Raw genomic sequence first — 21,019 nt, 5'->3', positions numbered from 1 at the left:
AACAGGCCTAACTAACAATCCTGCTCCCTGATAAGTAGATGGAGCATAACAATGCTTTTTTTGTAGTACCTATCTAGGAGGGTGCTACAGATATATGGCAATCAAGTCACTGGGGTATCCGTAGTCACACTTACCGAGCTGTGCATCCTATATCTTTGAGACTGCTCCAGTGTCCTAGCTCTGGGAGCCATTCCCCCACCGTACCGATCCCCCCGACTCGAGATCAATCCCCCCATCGTCAACCAGGGAGTCTCCACACCCTCTGGCACATCCTGTGCCATCACCAATCAGTTGTCCAGCTACATTACTAACCTAGTCTCAAAATACCAACCCACTCATTCTCTTTGTTCCTCCCAAGACCTCCTGCTCTCTAGTGCCCTTGTTACTTCCTCCCATGCTTGCCTCCAGGACTTTTCCTGAGCCTCTCCTATCCTATGGATCTCCCTACCCAATCTGCCTGACTGTTTCCTACTCTGTTCGCTTTTAGACAATCCCTAAAAAACCCTCCTCTTCAAAGAAGCCTATTCAGACCCCACCTAACAACTGTACTTTTATTTTCTCCATCAGATCATACCCCACATTTATTACCTTTTGTATCACTTTACCCTCTCTCTTAGATTGTAAGCTCTAAAAAGCAGGGCCCTCTGATTCCTCCTGTATTTATTTGTATTGTAACTGTACTGTCTGCCCTCATGTTGTAAGGCTCCATTCACATCTAGGCATCCCGGATTGTGGGTGGAATTGCTGCAATTCTGTCTGCGATCCCAAATCGCCGCAAATCGCAGGACACGCTTGTGATCCCTGTCACTTCCAATGGCAGCGCTAAAAACAGATGGTTTATGCAATGGGTGTATGTCACTGTAACATATGCGGACAGGGCTGCAATAAACTCTTTTGTCCCCTAAATGTTTTTTTTATTACACGGCGCAATAGAACAGTATGCAATGGGTGTATGTCACTGTAACATATGCAGACAGGGCAGCAGTAAACTCTTTTGTCTCCTAAATCGTTTTTTTTTTATTGCATGGCGCAATACAACAGTACGCAATGGGTGTATGTCACTGTAACATATGCGGACAGGGCCGCAATAAACTTTTTTGGTCCCCTAAATAGTTTTTTTTATTGCAAGGTGCAATTCAACAGTACGCAATGGGTGTATGTCACTGTAACATATGCGAACAGGGCAGCAATAAACTCTTTTGTCCCCTAAATAGTTTTTTTTTATTGCACGGCGCAATACAACAGTATGCGATGGGTGTATCTCACTGTAATGTATGAATGAAAAACTGAAAAAAAAATTTTTTACCCTAAATACTGTAAAATAATTATTTTCCCCTCACATTGGTGCTTTTTGAAGAGGAGGTTAGAAAAGCAATGTCTGTCTGACATACAGTCTTTAAAGTTAAATATTAAGGAAAACATGTTTTTTCTTTTTTAAATGCAGATTAAGCACACACATATGCACTGAGGTTGCATGAAATCTGCAGCACCGCACGCCTAACAGCCAGGTTGAATACTGTGGTTCTATTGCGCTATTGAATAAAAAAAAAAAAAACCCATTTGAATGAAAAACTGAAAAATAATTTTTTTACCCTAAATACTGTAAAAAAATTATTTTCCCCTCACATTGGTGCTTTTTGAAGAGCAGGGTAGAAAAGCAATATCTGTCCGACATACAGTCTTTAAAGTTAAATATGAAGGAAAAAATGTTTTTTCTTTTTAAAATGCAGATTAAGCACACACATATGCACGAAATGTGCAGCACCGCACGCCTAACAGACTGATAACATTTTTTTGTTTCTCCCTTCTCCTCACTTGGCTCAGGTCAGGGCATAAAGATCGTTCTACTGCACCCCCACACAATACAATCAATGTAGATCGCTGTCTGATTAAAGCAGATTGTTCCTATCTATGCTTTCCCTTAAAGCAATCTCTCCAGCCTGGCCCTACAGTAAACTGCTATCTCTCCCTCCGGGCAAAAACATCGTTCACTGCACCCCACAAAATAAAATCAATGTAGATCGCTGTATGATAAAGCAGATTGTTCCTCCTATGCTTTCCCTACAAGCAATCTCTCCAGCCTCACCCTATAGTAAAGTCCTATCTGTCCCTCAGCAGCAGCAGTCAGGAACCTCTCCCTACAGTAGTATTAGCAGGAGTGATGCGCAGCGCTGTGTGACTCCAGCTTATATAGAGTCTGGGTCACATGCTGCACTGGTCTATCACAGCCATGCCATTACTAGACATGGCTGTGATGGCTTCTAGGGCACACTAGTTAAACTCTTGCTGATTGGCTGTTGAAAGCGCGCCATTAAAACCACGCCAAAACATTGAAATAACATTAACGAACAATGGACAGTACCCGAACATACAGTGAAATGTCCGGGTTCGAGTCCGGGTACCGAATACCCAAAAAGCTGGTACGAACAATACAGTCCGGGTTCGCTCGACCCTAGTGGTAACCTGTTTTTGTTTCCTTCCTCTGCAGCGCAGCCCAGTTTGGGGGTGGAGCTAAGCCAAAGACTGTCACATGTCCTGTGACATTGCCTCAACTTTTTTTAAGCCCCCTTCTCTTCTCTACATCCATTTAATGTAGTGAACTTGTCTGAAAGTTCAGAAAAAAGGGGGCAGAGAGCTGAATTGACACTCTCCAGAGCTCAGAGAGGAGAGCTCTGAGAGCTGATTGGAGGGTAGGGACACGCCCCCATTTCTCAGAGCACACCGGAACAGAGCTGAGGCTGTCAATCAGCTGAGAGGTCCCTCCCCTGTCACCTTTTTTCTCTTGGTGTCAGGAAAATTTGTTAGAAATAATTAATGCTGAAAGCAGAGAAACAATGCAGCAGACAGAAATGATACTTAAGCCCCGTACACACGTACCGATAGTCCGCCGTAAATATTTGGCCGACGACCGATCGGCCGATTGTAGGCTTGTTAGTATGATGCTTCCGACAGCGCATTTTCGGCCGAACAGAATCTGTTGTGCAGGCATTAAAATTTTTGTTGGCCAACACCAGAACGGCCGATTGTTCCTCAGTCAGTACAGAATTCGGCCGACAATCAGCAGATTTGCAAGACTGGGCATGCTCAGAGAAGAAAAAACACACGGATAGTTAACCATCACATGACATCACTTCTGCAGTCTGTTGTTGGCCGACAAAATTCATGTGCAGTCTTTTGCACTTTTCAGCGGATAGGACATCCCTGGACAAAAGACGCCCGATCGGTCGGCCGACGATCGGTACGTGTGTACGAGGCATTAGTCCCCTTGAGACACACACACTATGGAGTAGACATGTGCAGAACGAAAAAATTGGTTTTGTTTTTATTCGCTATTTACATAAATTCATTCAGTGAAATTTATTAAAATGGTTTAATTCGTTTTCGGAATTTGTTTCATTTATTTGAATTTGAATAGATTAGAATTTTACAAATTAGGTCAAATTTAACTAAATTCGACCAAGTTCAGAAAATTTTAATCAATTCGATTGCATTGGAATTTGAATCAAATTCCATTTGAATTGAGTTCCATTTAAAATCAAGGTTATTTTTTTTAAACATTTGAATTTTGTATATTCTTCCAGTTCCATTCTATTCAATTTTTTTCTATTCTATTCTTTTACTTTCTATTCTATTATTTTATTTTATTTTATATTCTATTATTTTCTATTCTATTCAAATTTCAATTTAGTCTATTCAAAATTTGAATTTCGTAAAATGGTTATATTGCTATATTTTTTCTATTATTTTTTATTGTTTGTTCTGTTCTTTTCTGTTCTATTCTTTTCTATTATATTCTTTTATTTACTATTCTATAATTTTCTACTGCAATTTGAATTTATTTTTTTCCAAAAATTTAAATTTCGGAAGGTGGTTATATTCTTTCTAGTCCTTTCTTTTCTAGTCAATTCTATTCTTTTTTTTTCTTTTCTATTCTAATATATTCTATTTTATTCTATTCTAATTTGAATTTATTCTAATCAAAATTTGAATTGCTGAAGGTTTTTTCTTTATTCTATAATTTTCCTTTTTTTCTATTCTATTTTCTTTTATTATATATCCTCTATTCTATTCTTTTTTTCTATTCTGTTCTTTCCTATTGTATTCAAATTCAAATGTATTCTATTTGAAATTTGAATTTCATAAGATGGTTATACGCTTTCTATTTGATATTATTCTATTTTTCCTTCTATTTTATTCTCTTCCTTTATTTTCTATTCTTTTTTATTCTGTTATTCCTTTATTTAATTTTCTATTCTATTTTGTTCTGTTTCACTCTATTCTTTTATTTTCTATTCTATCCTTTTATTTTCTAATACATTTTTTCTATTATTTTATATTTTGTTCTGTTTTACTCTATTATTTTCTGTTCTTTCTTTTCTATCCTATTGTATTATTTTCTGTTTTATTCCTTTATTTTCTATTCTATTTTATTCTCTTTGCTCTGCTCTGGTACTGCTCCGGGCTCCCTTTCAGCGGTGGCTTCTTCGGCGTGGCAGCGACTGGCGACTCCTCGGTCCTCCAGGCTCCTGGCTCCCGCCTTCGTCCTCCCCAGAGTCCCCCAGCCAATGGCATCGGGTTGGTCAGCTAGTTCTGATCCGATCCATCCGACTCACTCAAGTGTCACGAGGTGGCGGCGGCTCTCGCTCTCCTGTCCTGTGTCCTCTCTCTGGCGGGAACGGAAGGTGATCGTAATGCCGGGGCGGTGCACCGTCCCCACGCGTCATGTCACCAGGTCCATGTCCTCCTGTGATTGGTCCAGGCTGGAGTCTGGACCAATCACAGACTGGACATCAGTGAAGTGGGGAGTGTCAGGGCGCATTGGTCTGCGCCCCGATGACCCCCAGAAGAGCGCCAATCGGCGCCTCTGCCAGCCAAAGGTGGGGTTAAAAACATCACTGATGATCACCATGACATCACTTCCGGGTACTCGGCAAAGAATTAAAAAAAATGGAGACCCGGTCAGAGCCGAATGCGGGCGAGCCGCGGAATGCAGTGGGAGGCGGGGACGTCCCCTCCCGCTTCTCAGCCACATCGGTTGTCATTACAAGACAGTCAGCCGTCGGCTATGGACGCCGGTACCGGGGTGATGCCTCTAGCTGCAGGCATCACTCCGGTACAGCACTTTCCTGAAATATCGGCAATTTCGGTAACCTCCAGGGCCGATTCCGATATATCGGGGAAAGTGCATATTGGCCACCGATATATATTGGTGTTGCCCATAATCGGTTGATTACTACTTTCTAGTACAGAAAGTGTTAAGTGGGGTACACACTATAAGAAAATCGGGCGAAGGACAATCTGATTTTCCTCATTGTTTCACAGCAAATCAGAACCGATGGAGGGAAACTCGTCTGAAAATTCTCGTATGACAAAGGCTTTTTTTTTGTTCTTTATTGTTTCTGATCATGTGCAGTCTTTCTTTTCTGATTTTTCTTGTACAAAAATCATACGAAAATGGTACACATTAAACGAAAATCGTTGGTTTTGTTCCCTTACAAGAAAAATTTTGGAGTTTGTCCCTTCAACAATTTAAGTACGGTACAAAGATTTGGAATCGGCTGTCGAAAGTTGTGTACATACTATACAAAAATCAGATAAAAATTCTTTGAACTAAAATGTTCACCCAATTTTGTTATAGTGTGTACGAGCTTTTAGAGTTTGTCAGACTTTTATTGCTGTGTGTGCCCAAACAGGGAGATTTCAATGTGGTGAATGTCCCCAAGAAGGACACAGACAGCATTAAAGTTGTGTCCACACTGCAAGGGTTAGGCGAAAGCATTTCTCTTACCTGATCCTCTGCTCCCCTGGCATATAGTGCTCCCTCACACTTTGGCAATGGACTGTCCCTTGGCATCAACACATACAATGCAGGGCTATGGACCCTGTACTTATCTTGATGATGTCAATATCCTAAAATTCTGGATCGTGGGAAAGAAGTCGCTGCATAGGACCGGTCTTACAGCAAGAAGGAGAGGTAAATCAGGTAAATAAATCTTCTCTTATTGTTCCAGGGATGACCAGGGATGTCACACACAATGTCATTGTGGGCCACATCAGCATTATGGTTACCCTCAAAGGACCAGTTGCACTTGTAAGGCTAGATGTCAAGAGCAGGTTCCCCCCCCCCCCACCATCAGAAGTCAATGGTCCTGACCCTCCCTTACATCACAGTGCACCCCTTTACCTTGTGCTGCTGTTGAAAAGAAGCTGGGGGCAGATCTGGGAAGCAGAAAGTGCATGGTCTGGAGGAGGACCAGAAGAGGGCTGAAGTCTGCTGAATGCTGAAACCAGGGGAGGCAGAGACAAAGTGGTGCTGTGGCTTCACAGAGAGGCACAGGATCTGTAGGATAAGTTCTGTCCTCCTCTCTGTTGCTGACTGCTGAGACAGGAGGGCAGAGATGAGCCTCTCCATGGCTGCATAAGGGGGGTACCGCAGCTGCGGGAGAGGTGCGAGGGCCATATGAAATGGCCCGGAGAGCCAGATTCAGCCCACCGGCCTTGTGTTTGACACATATGCTCTAGACCCAAACAAGCAATTAACCTTTGCAGCATAGCCCACTACAAGAGATATTTATTTGTCTGGAGATAGTTGCAATTAGTGTTGAGCGAACACGGACTGTATTATTCGTGTTCGTACCGAATAATTGGATTTTTTGTACCCGAACACGGACACGGACACTTTACTGTATGTTCGGGTAAAAATCCGTGTTCGGTCGTTTTATTTCCGGGTTTTGCATGCTTTGGCGCTCTTTTCATGGCGGGCTTTCAACAGCCAATCAACAATCGTTTAACTGGTGTGCCTTAAGCCATCCCAGCCATGCCTGCAAATGTCTCAGTAGCTGTGATTGGCCGTCTGAAGCATGTGACCAAGTCTTTATAAGTTCGAGGCAGCCGCAGCGGCGTCATTATGCTGCTTAGATTCAGGGACAGAGAGCACACATCAACGTGCTGGCTGCTGATTAGGGAAAGATAGGCAGGAAAAAACCATTTGTGTCCGGATAGAATTGAGGGACAGGTCGGAGTGTTTAGGCAGGGCGAGTTGTAGGCATTTTAGGGATAGAGTCTGCTGAATTATATAGGGTCAGTGTCTTCTACAAACTACAATCGATATTGCTGTGTGGGGGGTGGGGTGAATCTGCACTCAATCCTGATCTACGATCTCTTCTCAATCCTGTTAGGGACAGAGTCTGCTGAATTTTAGGGAAACTGTGTTCTACAAACTACAATCGATATTGCTGTGTGGGGGGTGTGGTGAATCTGCACTCAATCCTGATCTACGATCTCTTCTCAATCCTGTTAGGGACAGAGTCTGCTGAATTTTAGGGAAACTGTGTTCTACAAACTACAATCGATATTGCTGTGTGGGGGGTGGGGTGAATCTGCACTCAATCCTGATCTACGATCTCTTCTCAATCCTGTTAGGGACAGAGTCTGCTGAATTTTAGGGAAACTGTGTTCTACAAACTACAATCGATATTGCTGTGTGGTGTGGGATTGGAGATAGGCAGGTGTCAGTGATCCACATCCATTTTTCTGTGTGTGAGCTGCAGTGAACACAATCTTTTTGGGCTGCAGTGAACACAATCTTTTTGGGCTGCAGTGAACACAATCTTTTTGGGCTGCAGTGAACACAATCTTTTTGGGCTGCAGTGAACACAATCTTTTTGGGCTGCAGTGAACACAATCTTTTTGGGGTGCAGTGAACAAAATCTTTTTGGGGTGCAGTGAACACAATCCTTTTTGGTGTGCAGTGAACACAATCTTTGTGGGGTGCAGTGAACAAAATCCTTTGTGGGGTGCAGTGAACACAATCTTTTTGGGGTGCAGTGAACAAAATCCTTTTTGGGGTGCAGTGAACAACATCCTTTTTGGGGTGCAGTGAACACAATCTTTTTGGGGTGCAGTGAACAAAATCCTTTGTGGGGTGCAGTGAACACAATCTTTTTGGGGTGCAGTGAACACAATCTTTTTGGGGTGGAGTGAACAACATCCTTTTTGGGGTGCAGTGAACAAAATCCTTTTTGGGGTGCAGTGAACAAAATCATTTTTGGGGTGCAGTGAACACAATCTTTTTGGGGTGCAGTGAACACAATCTTTGTGGGGTGCAGTGAACACAATCTTTTTGGGGTGGAGTGAACAACATCCTTTTTGGGGTGCAGTGAACAACATCCTTTTTGGGGTGCAGTGAACACAATCTTTTTGGGGTGCAGTGAACACAATCTTTGTGGGGTACAGTGAACAGAATCTTTGTGGGGTGCAGTGAACACAATCTTTGGGGGGTACAGTGAACACAATCTTTGTGAGGTGCAGTGAACACAATCTTTGTGGGGTGCAGTGAACACAATCATTGTGGGGTGCAGTGAACTCAATCTTTGTGGGGTACAGTGAACACAATCTCATACTGAAGGTTTGAGGGTGCTGCCTGTTCCATACTCCCCCTACTCCTCATCTAGCCTTTTAGGGGTACAAACAATAGTAATTGGGGCCTAGTGTGGTTGTGTACGTGTGATATACATACACTTTTTTGGGATCATATTTTCTATTCCGCTATTTAATCAAAAACCTCTGGGGATCAGTTAAATTGGGGGATAGTCTGTGTTGGTACGTGTGAGAGAGATCCACCTTTCCAAGTTGTTGGGGTTCATCTCATACTTCTGAAGGTTTGAGGGTGCTGCCTGTTCCATACTCCCCCTACTCCTAGCCTTTTAGGGGTACAAACAATAGTAATTGGGGCCTAGTGTGGTTGTGTACGTGTGATATACATACACTTTTTTGGGATCATATTTTCTATTCCGCTATTTAATCAAAAACCTTTGGGGATCAGTTAAATTGGGGGATAGTCTGTGTTGGTACGTGTGAGAGAGATCCACCTTTCCAAGTTGTTGGGGTTCATCTCATACTTCTGAAGGTTTGAGGGTGCTGCCTGTTCCATACTCCCCCTACTCCTAGCCTTTTAGGGGTACAAACAATAGTAATTGGGGCCTAGTGTGGTTGTGTACGTGTGATATACATACACTTTTTTGGGATCATATTTTCTATTCCGCTATTTAATCAAAAACCTCTGGGGATCAGTTAAATTGGGGGATAGTCTGTGTTGGTACGTGTGAGAGAGATCCACCTTTCCAAGTTGTTGGGGTTCATCTCATACTTCTGAAGGTTTGAGGGTGCTGCCTGTTCCATACTCCCCCCTACTCCTAGCCTTTTAGGGGTACAAACAATAGTAATTGGGGCCTAGTGTGGTTGTGTACGTGTGATATACATACACTTTTTTGGGATCATATTTTCTATTCCGCTATTTAATCAAAAACCTCTGGGGATCAGTTAAATTGGGGGATAGTCTGTGTTGGTACGTGTGAGAGAGATCCACCTTTCCAAGTTGTTGGGGTTCATCTCATACTTCTGAAGGTTTGAGGGTGCTGCCTGTTCCATACTCCCCCCTACTCCTAGCCTTTTAGGGGTACAAACAATAGTAATTGGGGCCTAGTGTGGTTGTGTACGTGTGATATACATACACTTTTTTGGGATCATATTTTCTATTCCCCTATTTAATCAAAAACCTCTGGGGATCAGTTAAATTGGGGGATAGTCTGTGTTGGTACGTGTGAGAGAGATCCACCTTTCCAAGTTGTTGGGGTTCATCTCATACTTCTGAAGGTTTGAGGGTGCTGCCTGTTCCATACTCCCCCTACTCCTAGCCTTTTAGGGGTACAAACAATAGTAATTGGGGCCTAGTGTGGTTGTGTACGTGTGATATACATACACTTTTTTGGGATCATATTTTCTATTCCGCTATTTAATCAAAAACCTCTGGGGATCAGTTAAATTGGGGGATAGTCTGTGTTGGTACGTGTGAGAGAGATCCACCTTTCCAAGTTGTTGGGGTTCATCTCATACTTCTGAAGGTTTGAGGGTGCTGCCTGTTCCATACTCCCCCTACTCCTAGCCTTTTAGGGGTACAAACAATAGTAATTGGGGCCTAGTGTGGTTGTGTACGTGTGATATACATACACTTTTTTGGGATCATATTTTCTATTCCGCTATTTAATCAAAAACCTCTGGGAATCAGTTAAATTGGGGGATAGTCTGTGTTGGTACGTGTGAGAGAGATCCACCTTTCCAAGTTGTTGGGGTTCATCTCATACTTCTGAAGGTTTGAGGGTGCTGCCTGTTCCATACTCCCCCTACTCCTAGCCTTTTAGGGGTACAAACAATAGTAATTGGGGCCTAGTGTGGTTGTGTACGTGTGATATACATACACTTTTTTGGGATCATATTTTCTATTCCGCTATTTAATCAAAAACCTCTGGGGATCAGTTAAATTGGGGGATAGTCTGTGTTGGTACGTGTGAGAGAGATCCACCTTTCCAAGTTGTTGGGGTTCATCTCATACTTCTGAAGGTTTGAGGGTGCTGCCTGTTCCATACTCCCCCCTACTCCTAGCCTTTTAGGGGTACAAACAATAGTAATTGGGGCCTAGTGTGGTTGTGTACGTGTGATATACATACACTTTTTTGGGATCATATTTTCTATTCCGCTATTTAATCAAAAACCTCTGGGGATCAGTTAAATTGGGGGATAGTCTGTGTTGGTACGTGTGAGAGAGATCCACCTTTCCAAGTTGTTGGGGTTCATCTCATACTTCTGAAGGTTTGAGGGTGCTGCCTGTTCCATACTCCCCCCTACTCCTAGCCTTTTAGGGGTACAAACAATAGTAATTGGGGCCTAGTGTGGTTGTGTACGTGTGATATACATACACTTTTTTGGGATCATATTTTCTATTCCGCTATTTAATCAAAAACCTCTGGGGATCAGTTAAATTGGGGGATAGTCTGTGTTGGTACGTGTGAGAGAGATCCACCTTTCCAAGTTGTTGGGGTTCATCTCATACTTCTGAAGGTTTGAGGGTGCTGCCTGTTCCATACTCCCCCTACTCCTAGCCTTTTAGGGGTACAAACAATAGTAATTGGGGCCTAGTGTGGTTGTGTACGTGTGATATACATACACTTTTTTGGGATCATATTTTCTATTCCGCTATTTAATCAAAAACCTTTGGGGATCAGTTAAATTGGGGGATAGTCTGTGTTGGTACGTGTGAGAGAGATCCACCTTTCCAAGTTGTTGGGGTTCATCTCATACTTCTGAAGGTTTGAGGGTGCTGCCTGTTCCATACCCCCCCTACTCCTCATCTAGCCTTTTAGGGGTACAAACAATAGTAATTGGTGCCTAGTGTGGTTGTGTACGTGCGAGATACATACACTTTTTTTGATCATATTTCCTATTCCGCTATTCAATAAAAACCTTTGAGGATCAATTGAATTGCGGGATAGTCTGTGTCGGTACGTGTGAGAGAGATCCACCTTTCCAAGTTGTTGGGGTTCATCTCATACTTCTGAAGGTTTGAGGGTGCTGCCTGTTCCATACCCCCCCTACTCCTCATCTAGCCTTTTAGGGGTACAAACAATAGTAATTGGGGCCTAGTGTGGTTGTGTACGTGCGAGATACATACACTTTTTTTGATCATATTTCCTATTCCGCTATTCAATAAAAACCTTTGGGGATCAATTAAATTGCAGGATAGTCTGTGTCGGTACGTGTGAGATCCACCTTTCCAAGTTTTTGGGGTTCATCTCATACTTCTGAAGCTTTGAGGGTGCTGCCTGTTCCATACTCCTCCTCCTCCTCATCCATCCTTTTAGGTGTACAAACAATAGTAATTGGGGCCTAGTGTGCTTCTGTACGTGTGAGATACATACACATTTTTTGATCATATTTCCTATTCCGCTATTCAATAAAAACCTTTGGGGATCAATTAAATTGCGGAATAGTCTGTGTCGGTACGTGTGAGATCCACCTTTCCAAGTTTTTGGGGTTCATCTCATACTTCTGAAGCTTTGAGGGTGCTGCCTGTTCCATACTCCTCCTCCTCCTCATCCATCCTTTTAGGTGTACAAACAATAGTAATTGGGGCCTAGTGTGCTTCTGTACGTGTGAGATACATACACATTTTTTGATCATATTTCCTATTCCGCTATTCAATAAAAACCTTTGGGGATCAATTAAATTGCGGAATAGTCTGTGTCGGTACGTGTGAGATCCACCTTTCCAAGTTTTTGGGGTTCATCTCATACTTCTGAAGCTTTGAGGGTGCTGCCTGTTCCATACTCCTCCTCCTCCTCATCCATCCTTTTAGGTGTACAAACAATAGTAATTGGGGCCTAGTGTGTTTCTGTACGTGCGAGATACATACACTTTTTTTGATCATATTTCCTATTCCGCTATTCAATAAAAACCTTTGGGGATCAATTAAATTGCGGGATAGTCTGTGTCGGTACGTGTGAGATCCACCTTTCCAAGTTTTTGGGGTTCATCTCATACTTCTGAAGCTTTGAGGGTGCTGCCTGTTCCATACTCCTCCTCCTCCTCATCCATCCTTTTAGGTGTACAAACAATAGTAATTGGGGCCTAGTGTGCTTCTGTACGTGTGAGATACATACACATTTTTTGATCATATTTCCTATTCCGCTATTCAATAAAAACCTTTGGGGATCAATTAAATTGCGGGATAGTCTGTGTCGGTACGTGTGAGATCCACCTTTCCAAGTTTTTGGGGTTCATCTCATACTTCTGAAGCTTTGAGGGTGCTGCCTGTTCCATACTCCTCCTCCTCCTCATCCATCCTTTTAGGTGTACAAACAATAGTAATTGGGGCCTAGTGTGCTTCTGTACGTGTGAGATACATACACATTTTTTGATCATATTTCCTATTCCGCTATTCAATAAAAACCTTTGGGGATCAATTAAATTGCGGGATAGTCTGTGTCGGTACGTGTGAGATCCACCTTTCCAAGTTTTTGGGGTTCATCTCATACTTCTGAAGCTTTGAGGGTGCTGCCTGTTCCATACTCCTCCTCCTCCTCATCCATCCTTTTAGGTGTACAAACAATAGTAATTGGGGCCTAGTGTGCTTCTGTACGTGTGAGATACATACACATTTTTTGATCATATTTCCTATTCCGCTATTCAATAAAAACCTTTGAGGATCAATTGAATTGCGGGATAGTCTGTGTCGGTACGTGTGAGAGAGATCCACCTTTCCAAGTTGTTGGGGTTCATCTCATACTTCTGAAGGTTTGAGGGTGCTGCCTGTTCCATACTCCCCCTACTCCTCATCTAGCCTTTTAGGGGTACAAACAATAGTAATTGGGGCCTAGTGTGGTTGTGTACGTGTGATATACATACACTTTTTTTGGATCATATTTTCTATTCCGCTATTCAATAAAAACCTTTCTAGGGCAAGATCTTAAATTACAGAAATATGAGGAGACCGTCAAATAAGGGCCGTGGCCTGGGTCGTGGTGCTGCTGGTAGAGCTCCTGTTGCAAGGAGAGGACATGGTCGATCTGTGCCAGCTACACGCACAAGTGAAACACCTTCCTCAAGTGTGAGTAGGCGACAGAACCTGCATCAGTATTTGGTAGGGCATCAAACGCCCCTAGAAGTGATGAGGCCAGAACAAGTTGAGGCGATAGTAGATTGGTTTGCTGCTGACAGTGCCTCCAGTTCCTTCACATTGTCTCCCACCCAGTCTACTGCAGAAAGGTCAGAGTTGGCACCTGCAGCCAATGTCCAACCGTCTTTCACCTCACCCCCTTGCAAATCAGGCCAGCAGTCTGAGCCCCAAGCCATACAGCAGTCTCTTATTCTTTTTGAGGACTCTGTCAGCAGGGTTTCCCAGGGCCATCCACCTAGCCCTGCCCCAGAAGTGGAAGAGATTGAGTGCAGCGATGCCCAACCACTTATTCCTCAAGATGAGTACATGCAAGGATCATCGCAGCACGTCTCCGATGATGACGAAACGCAGGTGCCAACTGCTGCGGCGTTCAGCATTGTGGAGACCGACAAGGAGGGCAGGGGTGAAGACTGGGTGGAAGATGATGTGGAGGACGATGAGGTCCTCGACCCCACATGGAATGAACGTCATGCAGGTGAACTGAGTAGTTTGGAGGAAGAGGCGGTGGTCGCACAGAGCCACCAGCACAGCAGAAGAGGGAGCAGGGTGCAGAAGCGGAGCGGCCGTGCCCTAGACACTACGCCCGCTACTGCCCAACGCAGCAAGGGAACGAGCGCACCAAAGTCAGCTCAAAGGAGTTCTCTAGCGTGGAAGTTCTTTAGAAAATGTGCTGATGACAGGACACGAGTGGTTTGCACCCTGTGCAATCAGAGCTTGAAGCGAGGCATGAACCTTCTCAACCTGAGCACAACCTGCATGATCAGGCATCTAAGTGCAAAGCACGAGCTGCAGTGGAGTACACACCTTCAAAACCAAGAAACGTCTCTGGCTCATCCTGCTTCCTCTTCTGCTGCAGTCTCGGCCGCTCCAGCCACATCTGTAGTGATACCGGCACCTGCCACCCCGCAAACAGACGATCTGTCAGCAACACCACCACCTGGGTCACCAACAACCATCTCCACAATGTCCCGTGGAAGCGTTCAGCTTTCCATCTCCCAAACACTTGAGAGGAAGAGGAAGTACCCCCCTACCCACCCGCGATCCCTGGCCCTGAATGCCAGCATTTCAAAATTATTGGCCTTTGAAATGCTGTCATTCCGTCTGGTGGAGACGCACAGTTTTAAAAACCTTATGTCGGTGGCTGTCCCACAGTACGTCGTGCCCAGCCGCCACTACTTTTCCAGGCAAGCCATCCCTTCCCTGCACAACCAAGTGGGGGAAAAAATCAGGTGTGCACTGCGCAACGCCATCTGTGCCAAGGTCCACCTAACTACGGATACGTGGACCAGTAAGCACGGTCAGGGGCGTTATATCTCCCTAACGGCACACTGGGTAAATGCAGTGGCGGATGGGCCTGAGGCGGATAGCAATTTGGCGCATGTCCTTCCACCACCGAGGATTGCAGGGCGCTTCAGTTTGCCTCCTGTTCCTAACTCCTCCTACTCCGCTTCCTCATCCTCTACCGCCTCCTCATCCGGACAGCGTAACACCTTCACCACCAACTTCAGCACGGCCAGGGGTAAACGACAGCAGGCAGTTTTACAACTTGCCTGTTTGGGGGACAAACCACACACCGCGCAGGAGTTGTGGAGGAGCATGGAACAGCAGACAAATGAGTGGTTGCTGCCAGCGAGCCTCAAGCCCGGCCTGGTGGTGTGCGATAACGGGCGAAATCTCATAGCAGCTCTGGGCCTAGCCGGTTTGACGCACATCCCTTGCCTGGCGCATGTGCTGAATTTGGTGGTGCAGAGGTTCCTTAAAAACTACCCCGATATGTCAGAGCTGCTGCAGAAAGTGCGGGCCGTTTGTGCGCACTTTCGGCGTTCTCACCCTGCTGCTGCTCGCCTGGCAGCGCTGCAGCGTAACTTCGGCCTTCCCGCTCACCGCCTCATATGTGACGTGCCCACAAGGTGGAACTCCACCTTGCACATGCTGGAAAGACTGTGCGAGCAGCAGCAGGCCATAGTGGAGTTTCAGCTGCAGCACGCACGCGTGAGTCGCTCTGCGGAACAGCACCACTTCACCACCAATAACTGGGCCTCCATGCGAGACCTGTGTGCCTTGTTGCGCTGTTTTGAGTACTCCACCAACATGGCCAGTGGCAATGACGCCGTTCTCAGCTTAACTATCCCACTTCTATGCCTCCTTGAAAAAACAATTCGGGCGATGATGGAAGAGGATGTGGCACAGGATGAGGAGGAGGAGGAGGATGAAGAGGTAACATTTCCAAGGCTTTCAGGGCAGTCATTCGCAAGGGGCTCCGAGGGTGGGTTCCTGCACACGCAAACGCCAGGGACGCAATTGTCCAGCAGGGGCACAGTTCTGGAGGATGAGGAGGATGAGGAGGAGGAGGAGCTGGAGGAGGAGATGGAACCATGTTCACAGCAGGGTGGCACCCAGGCCAGCTCATGGCCATCACTGGTGCGTGGCTGGGGGGATACAGAGGACACGGACCATACACCTCCCACAGAGGACAGCCTTTCGTTGCCTCTGGGCAGCCTGGCACACATGAGCGATTACATGCTGCAGTGTCTCCACAACGACCGCCGAGTTGCCCACATTCTAACTTGTGCTGATTACTGGGTGGCCACGCTGCTGGATCCCCGTTACAAGGACAACGTACCGTCCTTAATTCACTCACTGGAGCGCGATCGCAAGATGCGCGAGTACAAGCGCACGCTGGTAGACGCCATGCTGCTGGCATTCCCATCTGACAGCGGGGCCACAGTGGAAGCACAAGGCAGAGGAGGAGGAGGAGGAGGTCGCCAACGCAACCAGGGCACCGCCAGCACCTCAGAAGGCAGGGTTAGCATGGCCGAAATGTGGAAAAGCTTTGTCAGCACGCCACAACAAACAGCAGCACCAGCAGCTCAGATGGAACGTCTTAGCAGGAGGCAGCATTTTACCAACATGGTGGAGCAGTATGTGTGCACACGCCTACATGTAGTGAATGACGGGTCTGCCCCCTTCAACTTCTGGGTCTCCAAATTGGGCACATGGCCTGAGCTTGCCCTTTACGCCTTGGAGGTGCTGGCGTGCCCTGCAGCCAGTGTATTATCTGAACGGGTATTTAGCACGGCTGGGGGCGTTATAACAGACAAGCGCAGCCGCCTGTCCAGAGACAATGTGGACAAGCTCACGTTCATTAAAATGAACCAGGCATGGATCCCACGGGACTTTTCCGTACCTTATGCAGAATAGCAATGGATACCGACCTTACCCACCCATTGTTCCATTTTTGCTCTTTCTCACTCTTTTGGGGTGTACCCTCATTTAAAATTTGTGAAAAGAAGCAGTGTTGGCTACCTCGTCCTCCTCCTCAGGGCCAGATTAATGTAGGGTCTATTGGAGCTGCAGCTCCAGGCCCCTACCTTTTATATAGGCCCCGGGTTGGCCATATTCACTGTTACCGCTCTTCTGTCACTTGTAAACACAGAAGTCTGGCTTCTATGCTCGCTTCCCCAGGCAGCACCCTCAGAACCTCCCCACACAGCGTGAAGGCCGGACAAGGAGGGACAGTTGGCGATGCATGGATGTGTTTATGGGCTTCAGAGACAGCATCCCATGTTGAATTAGGCATGCATGGCTGCACCCTTCCTCCTCTGGGTGCATGGCAAGGCACGGCCCTAAGGCCCTTCAAAATCCTCAGCACCAAGCCCATGATGCTGTTAATCCGGCCCTGGTCCTCCTCCACCGCCGCTTCCACCTACACCGCTCATAGGTGTGCGCAGCCTATTGCATTAAGGTGTGCACCCCAAAGTTGAAATACACATGCATGTGTTTGCCAGCAGGGAGAGTAATGTATCGGGGCCATGTACCTGTAGGCAAGGAGAAATAGAGCAGAGCAGGTCCCAGGGAGATCTTTCCCATCTCCTCACTGGCAATGCTATGTGCCCTAGGTGATTAGGGTGTGCCCAGGCACACCCAGCACACCCTGTGCGCACGCCTATGTCACCGCCACATCCACCACCACCTCAACCTCCCTCCTACTCCATATGGGCCTCGTCCTTCAGAGATGAAGAAGAACATTGTTTTATTTTTCTGTTTTTTTTTGTTGTTTTAAGTTATTTCCCTATCCACATTTGTTTGCAGAGCACTTGCCATGCTCTTAATTACGTTTTGCTGCCATTTGCAGCACTCTAGCCCTTTCCTTTGGTGTTTTAGAGCCATTTTAGTGCCTTAAAGTTCGGGTCCCCATTGACTTCAATGGGGTTCGGTGTCCGGGAAAAGTTCGGTAAAAGTCCGGGACACGGACCCGGACTTTTTTTTAAAGTTCGGCCGAACCCGTCGAACACGGACATCTAGGTGTCCGCTCAACCCTAGTTGCAATACTTTGACTTGGAAACCATAATCATATTGCATGACAAGTGTAGAACTGGTATGTAGTATATCAATACACTGTACTGTCATTATTATTTCACTGAGTGTATAATAATATAATATTAACGTATAATACAGAATTAGAAGGTAACATACCAGGATGCTCTGTGTCTCCATTGGTGACTTGAATAAATGTTGTCTTCACTCTTTTCCATTTATGGGCACCATTATCAAAGAAAAACACAATGCAAAGATATTCTCCACTTTGAGAGGTTGTAATATTTTCAATGTCCAGATAATGAAGTGAATGTGTTCTGTTGTATCTTTGATTAATTCCCTCAAAAGGACAACACAGATTATTATTTGAAATGTTGAATGTATCTCCAACCCTTATTACTTCTATTGAAGATAAGCACTTAGAGGTTCCATTATATGTAGCTATCCAGAGCAAAGCATATGAAACAGGTAGGTTAACATGACACTGAAGAGTGACCTTTTCATCTTTCATATAAGTTGCTGTATTATCTTTATTTTCTTCAGTGCCTGTAAGAAAAAAGTCACGGGTTGTCAAATCCTATTTTTACGATTTGTGCTTTACAACAATATTAATATGTTTCAGTCTATATAAAGGTGATATTATAGGTGGACTATGGTCATCTGGCGTACCTTACCCCCTGTTCTTTATTTACTTGCTTCAACCCCTACCTGCCCATCCCCACCAGTATATCATTTATTTTTATGGCTCCCTCCCTCGCTGCTTTGCTCAGTACCAGGAGCAGAATCATGTGGCTTACCCATGTTTCAACACAGGGCCTGTCAGTACAGTCACAGTCAATGGTTCTTTTTGAGCTACAACTGATGCTACAAATTAAATATTTAGAAAGATTAGTTGTAAAGTTTGTTAAACGTAGGTTACCAGGCAGTCATGACCCCCATCAGTTTGCATACGGAGCAAACAGAAGTACAGAGGATGCCATTGCGATGACATTGCACACGGCAGTGAGCTATATGGAAAGCCCGAGTAGTTATGTGAAGATCCTTTTTATAGACTGCAACTCAGCTTAACACCATTATTCCAGACTTCATAGGTGTGCACACCCTATTGCATTAGGGTGTGCAGCCTAAAGCTCAAATACTCATGCATGTGTGTGCCTACATGTACATGGCTCCGGTACATTAATCTCCCTGCTAGCACAGGGAAAGTGAAGTACGTAGGCACCTCTTATGCAAAGCAGGTAAGAGGGAGATCTTTCCCATCTCCCTGCTGGTACACAGAGCGATAATGCTAATGTGTACTAACTAGGTGATTAGTATACACCCGGCACATCCTGTGTGCACGCCTATGCCAGACTTATTGTTCAAGAATTTGTTGAAGCTGGGTCTGTAGGCGTCCATCTGTCTCTGGGTTAAGAATTTCTTGGTAAATCGATCTCAAGTGGTCAAAATGGGTCGACATTACTCTTCTAAACAACAATTAAATGTAAAATCTTCACAGGGCTGTGTACTAAGCCCTTCTTTATGCACTCTATACCTACCACTGTACACTGTGCTATCGTACAAACAGCATTATTAGATTTGCTGATGATACTACGGTCAGTTGAATCACTGGTGGGGATGAGGAATGTCAACCACTTCAGCTCCGGAAGATTTACCCCCCTTCCTGAACTGGGCCTATTTTTGTGATACTGCTTGGCCTTACTTTAACTGACAATTGCAAAGCTGTACCCAAAAAAAAATGTATGTCTCTTTTTTCTCACAAATAGAGCTTTCTTTTGGTGGTGTTTGATCACCTTAGCGTTTTTTTTTTTTTTTTTGCGCTATAAACAAAAAAAGACAGACAATTTTGAAAAAAAACAATATGTTTTACTTTTTGCTATAAAACATATCCAATAAAAAAAAATGTAAAAAATCTAATTTCTTCATCAGTTTAGGCCAATATGTATTCTGCTACATATTTTTGGTTAAAAAAAATCCCAAAAAGCATATATTGATTGGTTTGCACAAAAAGTTATAGCGTCTACAAACGATGAGATATATTTATGAAATTTTTATTTTTTCTTTTTTTTTACTAGTAATGGCGGCGATCAGCGTCTTATAATAATTATTAGTAATACTACCACGGACAAATCAGACACTGGGTGATAATTTTTTGGGGACCGACCACAGTGATCAGTGCTAAAAATATGCACTGTCACTGTACTAATGACACTGGTAAGGAAAGGGGTTAACATTTGAGGCAATCAAAGGGCTAACTGTGTGCCTAGGGAGTGTTTACTAACTATGTGGGAGGTGCTTGTACTGTGGGAAGGTCGGAGATCTGTGTTCCTGCTTAGCAGAAACACAAGATCACTACCTTCCCTACTGGCAGAACGACAATCTACCTTGTTTACATAGTCAGACCGCCGTTCTGCTTCTCTCCCGAATGATTGCCGAGTCCGGAAGGACATCAAGTCCGCCGGACCCGCTGATGGGCTCTAGCTGTGTCCAATCACAGCAGGTCACAGGCGGTGTGCGTGCGTGCCCCAGACCCAGAAATGCTAGATTAAAGCACAGGTATGTGATTCTGCACAGAGGAGCTGCCGCCCCGCAGTAAATGTACGTGGGGCAGTCGGCAAGACGTTAAAGAACAGAGGTAGAAAAGATATTGGAGTGGCTTGCAGTAAATAATTGAGCATTCAATTTGGGAAAAACGAAAGAGCTATTTGTGGATTTCAGAAAGAACAAGACTGAAATAGCTTCACTCTTCATAGAAAGTGAATGTGTGGGAAAAGTCTCAAGTTTCTCGGGATATATATTTCTAAGAATCTTGTATGGTCAGTTAATGTACACACCATTATAAATAAAAACAAACTCAGCAATAATTTTATTGTTTCGACTGCTCAGGAAGAATGGTTTAGGACAAAAAAATGGTAAAGACATTTTACTTCTCTACAATTGAGAGTGTATTGGTCTCAGGGTCGGACTGACAACTCATTGGGCCCCTGGGCAAAAGGAGATCATGGAACTCCCTGTGTCCCTGCCCACACTCAAGCCACACCCACACAAAGTCCCACCTACATATTGCACTGCCCACATTACATGTATTCGTCCTTACCCCCTTTAGCTGCAGAGGCAGCAGCCGAGGGTGTGCACATGCTGTGGAAGGAATTATACCGCCTTTCACTATTGGTGGGTGATTCCGACCCATTC

The 21,019-nt window shown here is 44.8% G+C and overlaps 1 protein-coding gene across 1 annotated transcript in view; it reads right to left on the bottom strand.

Moving 5' to 3' along the window:
- LOC309552534 (uncharacterized protein) overlaps window positions 1–21,019 on the bottom strand; it is a gene marked incomplete at its 3' end in the record, with an annotated part of 156,437 nt that overhangs the window by 13,759 nt on the left and 121,659 nt on the right. The window contains exon 5 of the mRNA XM_082253490.1: window positions 17,987–18,373. Within this exon, the coding sequence (XP_082109616.1) occupies window positions 17,987–18,373 (387 nt within the window). The remainder of the gene's footprint in view (window positions 1–17,986; window positions 18,374–21,019) is intronic.

The sequence above is a fragment of the Pelophylax lessonae genome (genome assembly GCF_965119305.1).
Source record: "Pelophylax lessonae genome assembly, chromosome: 4".
Taxonomy (NCBI): domain Eukaryota; kingdom Metazoa; phylum Chordata; class Amphibia; order Anura; family Ranidae; genus Pelophylax; species Pelophylax lessonae.
Note: the sequence above shows the minus strand (reverse complement) of the source record. Positions and strands in the feature narration are given on the sequence as shown.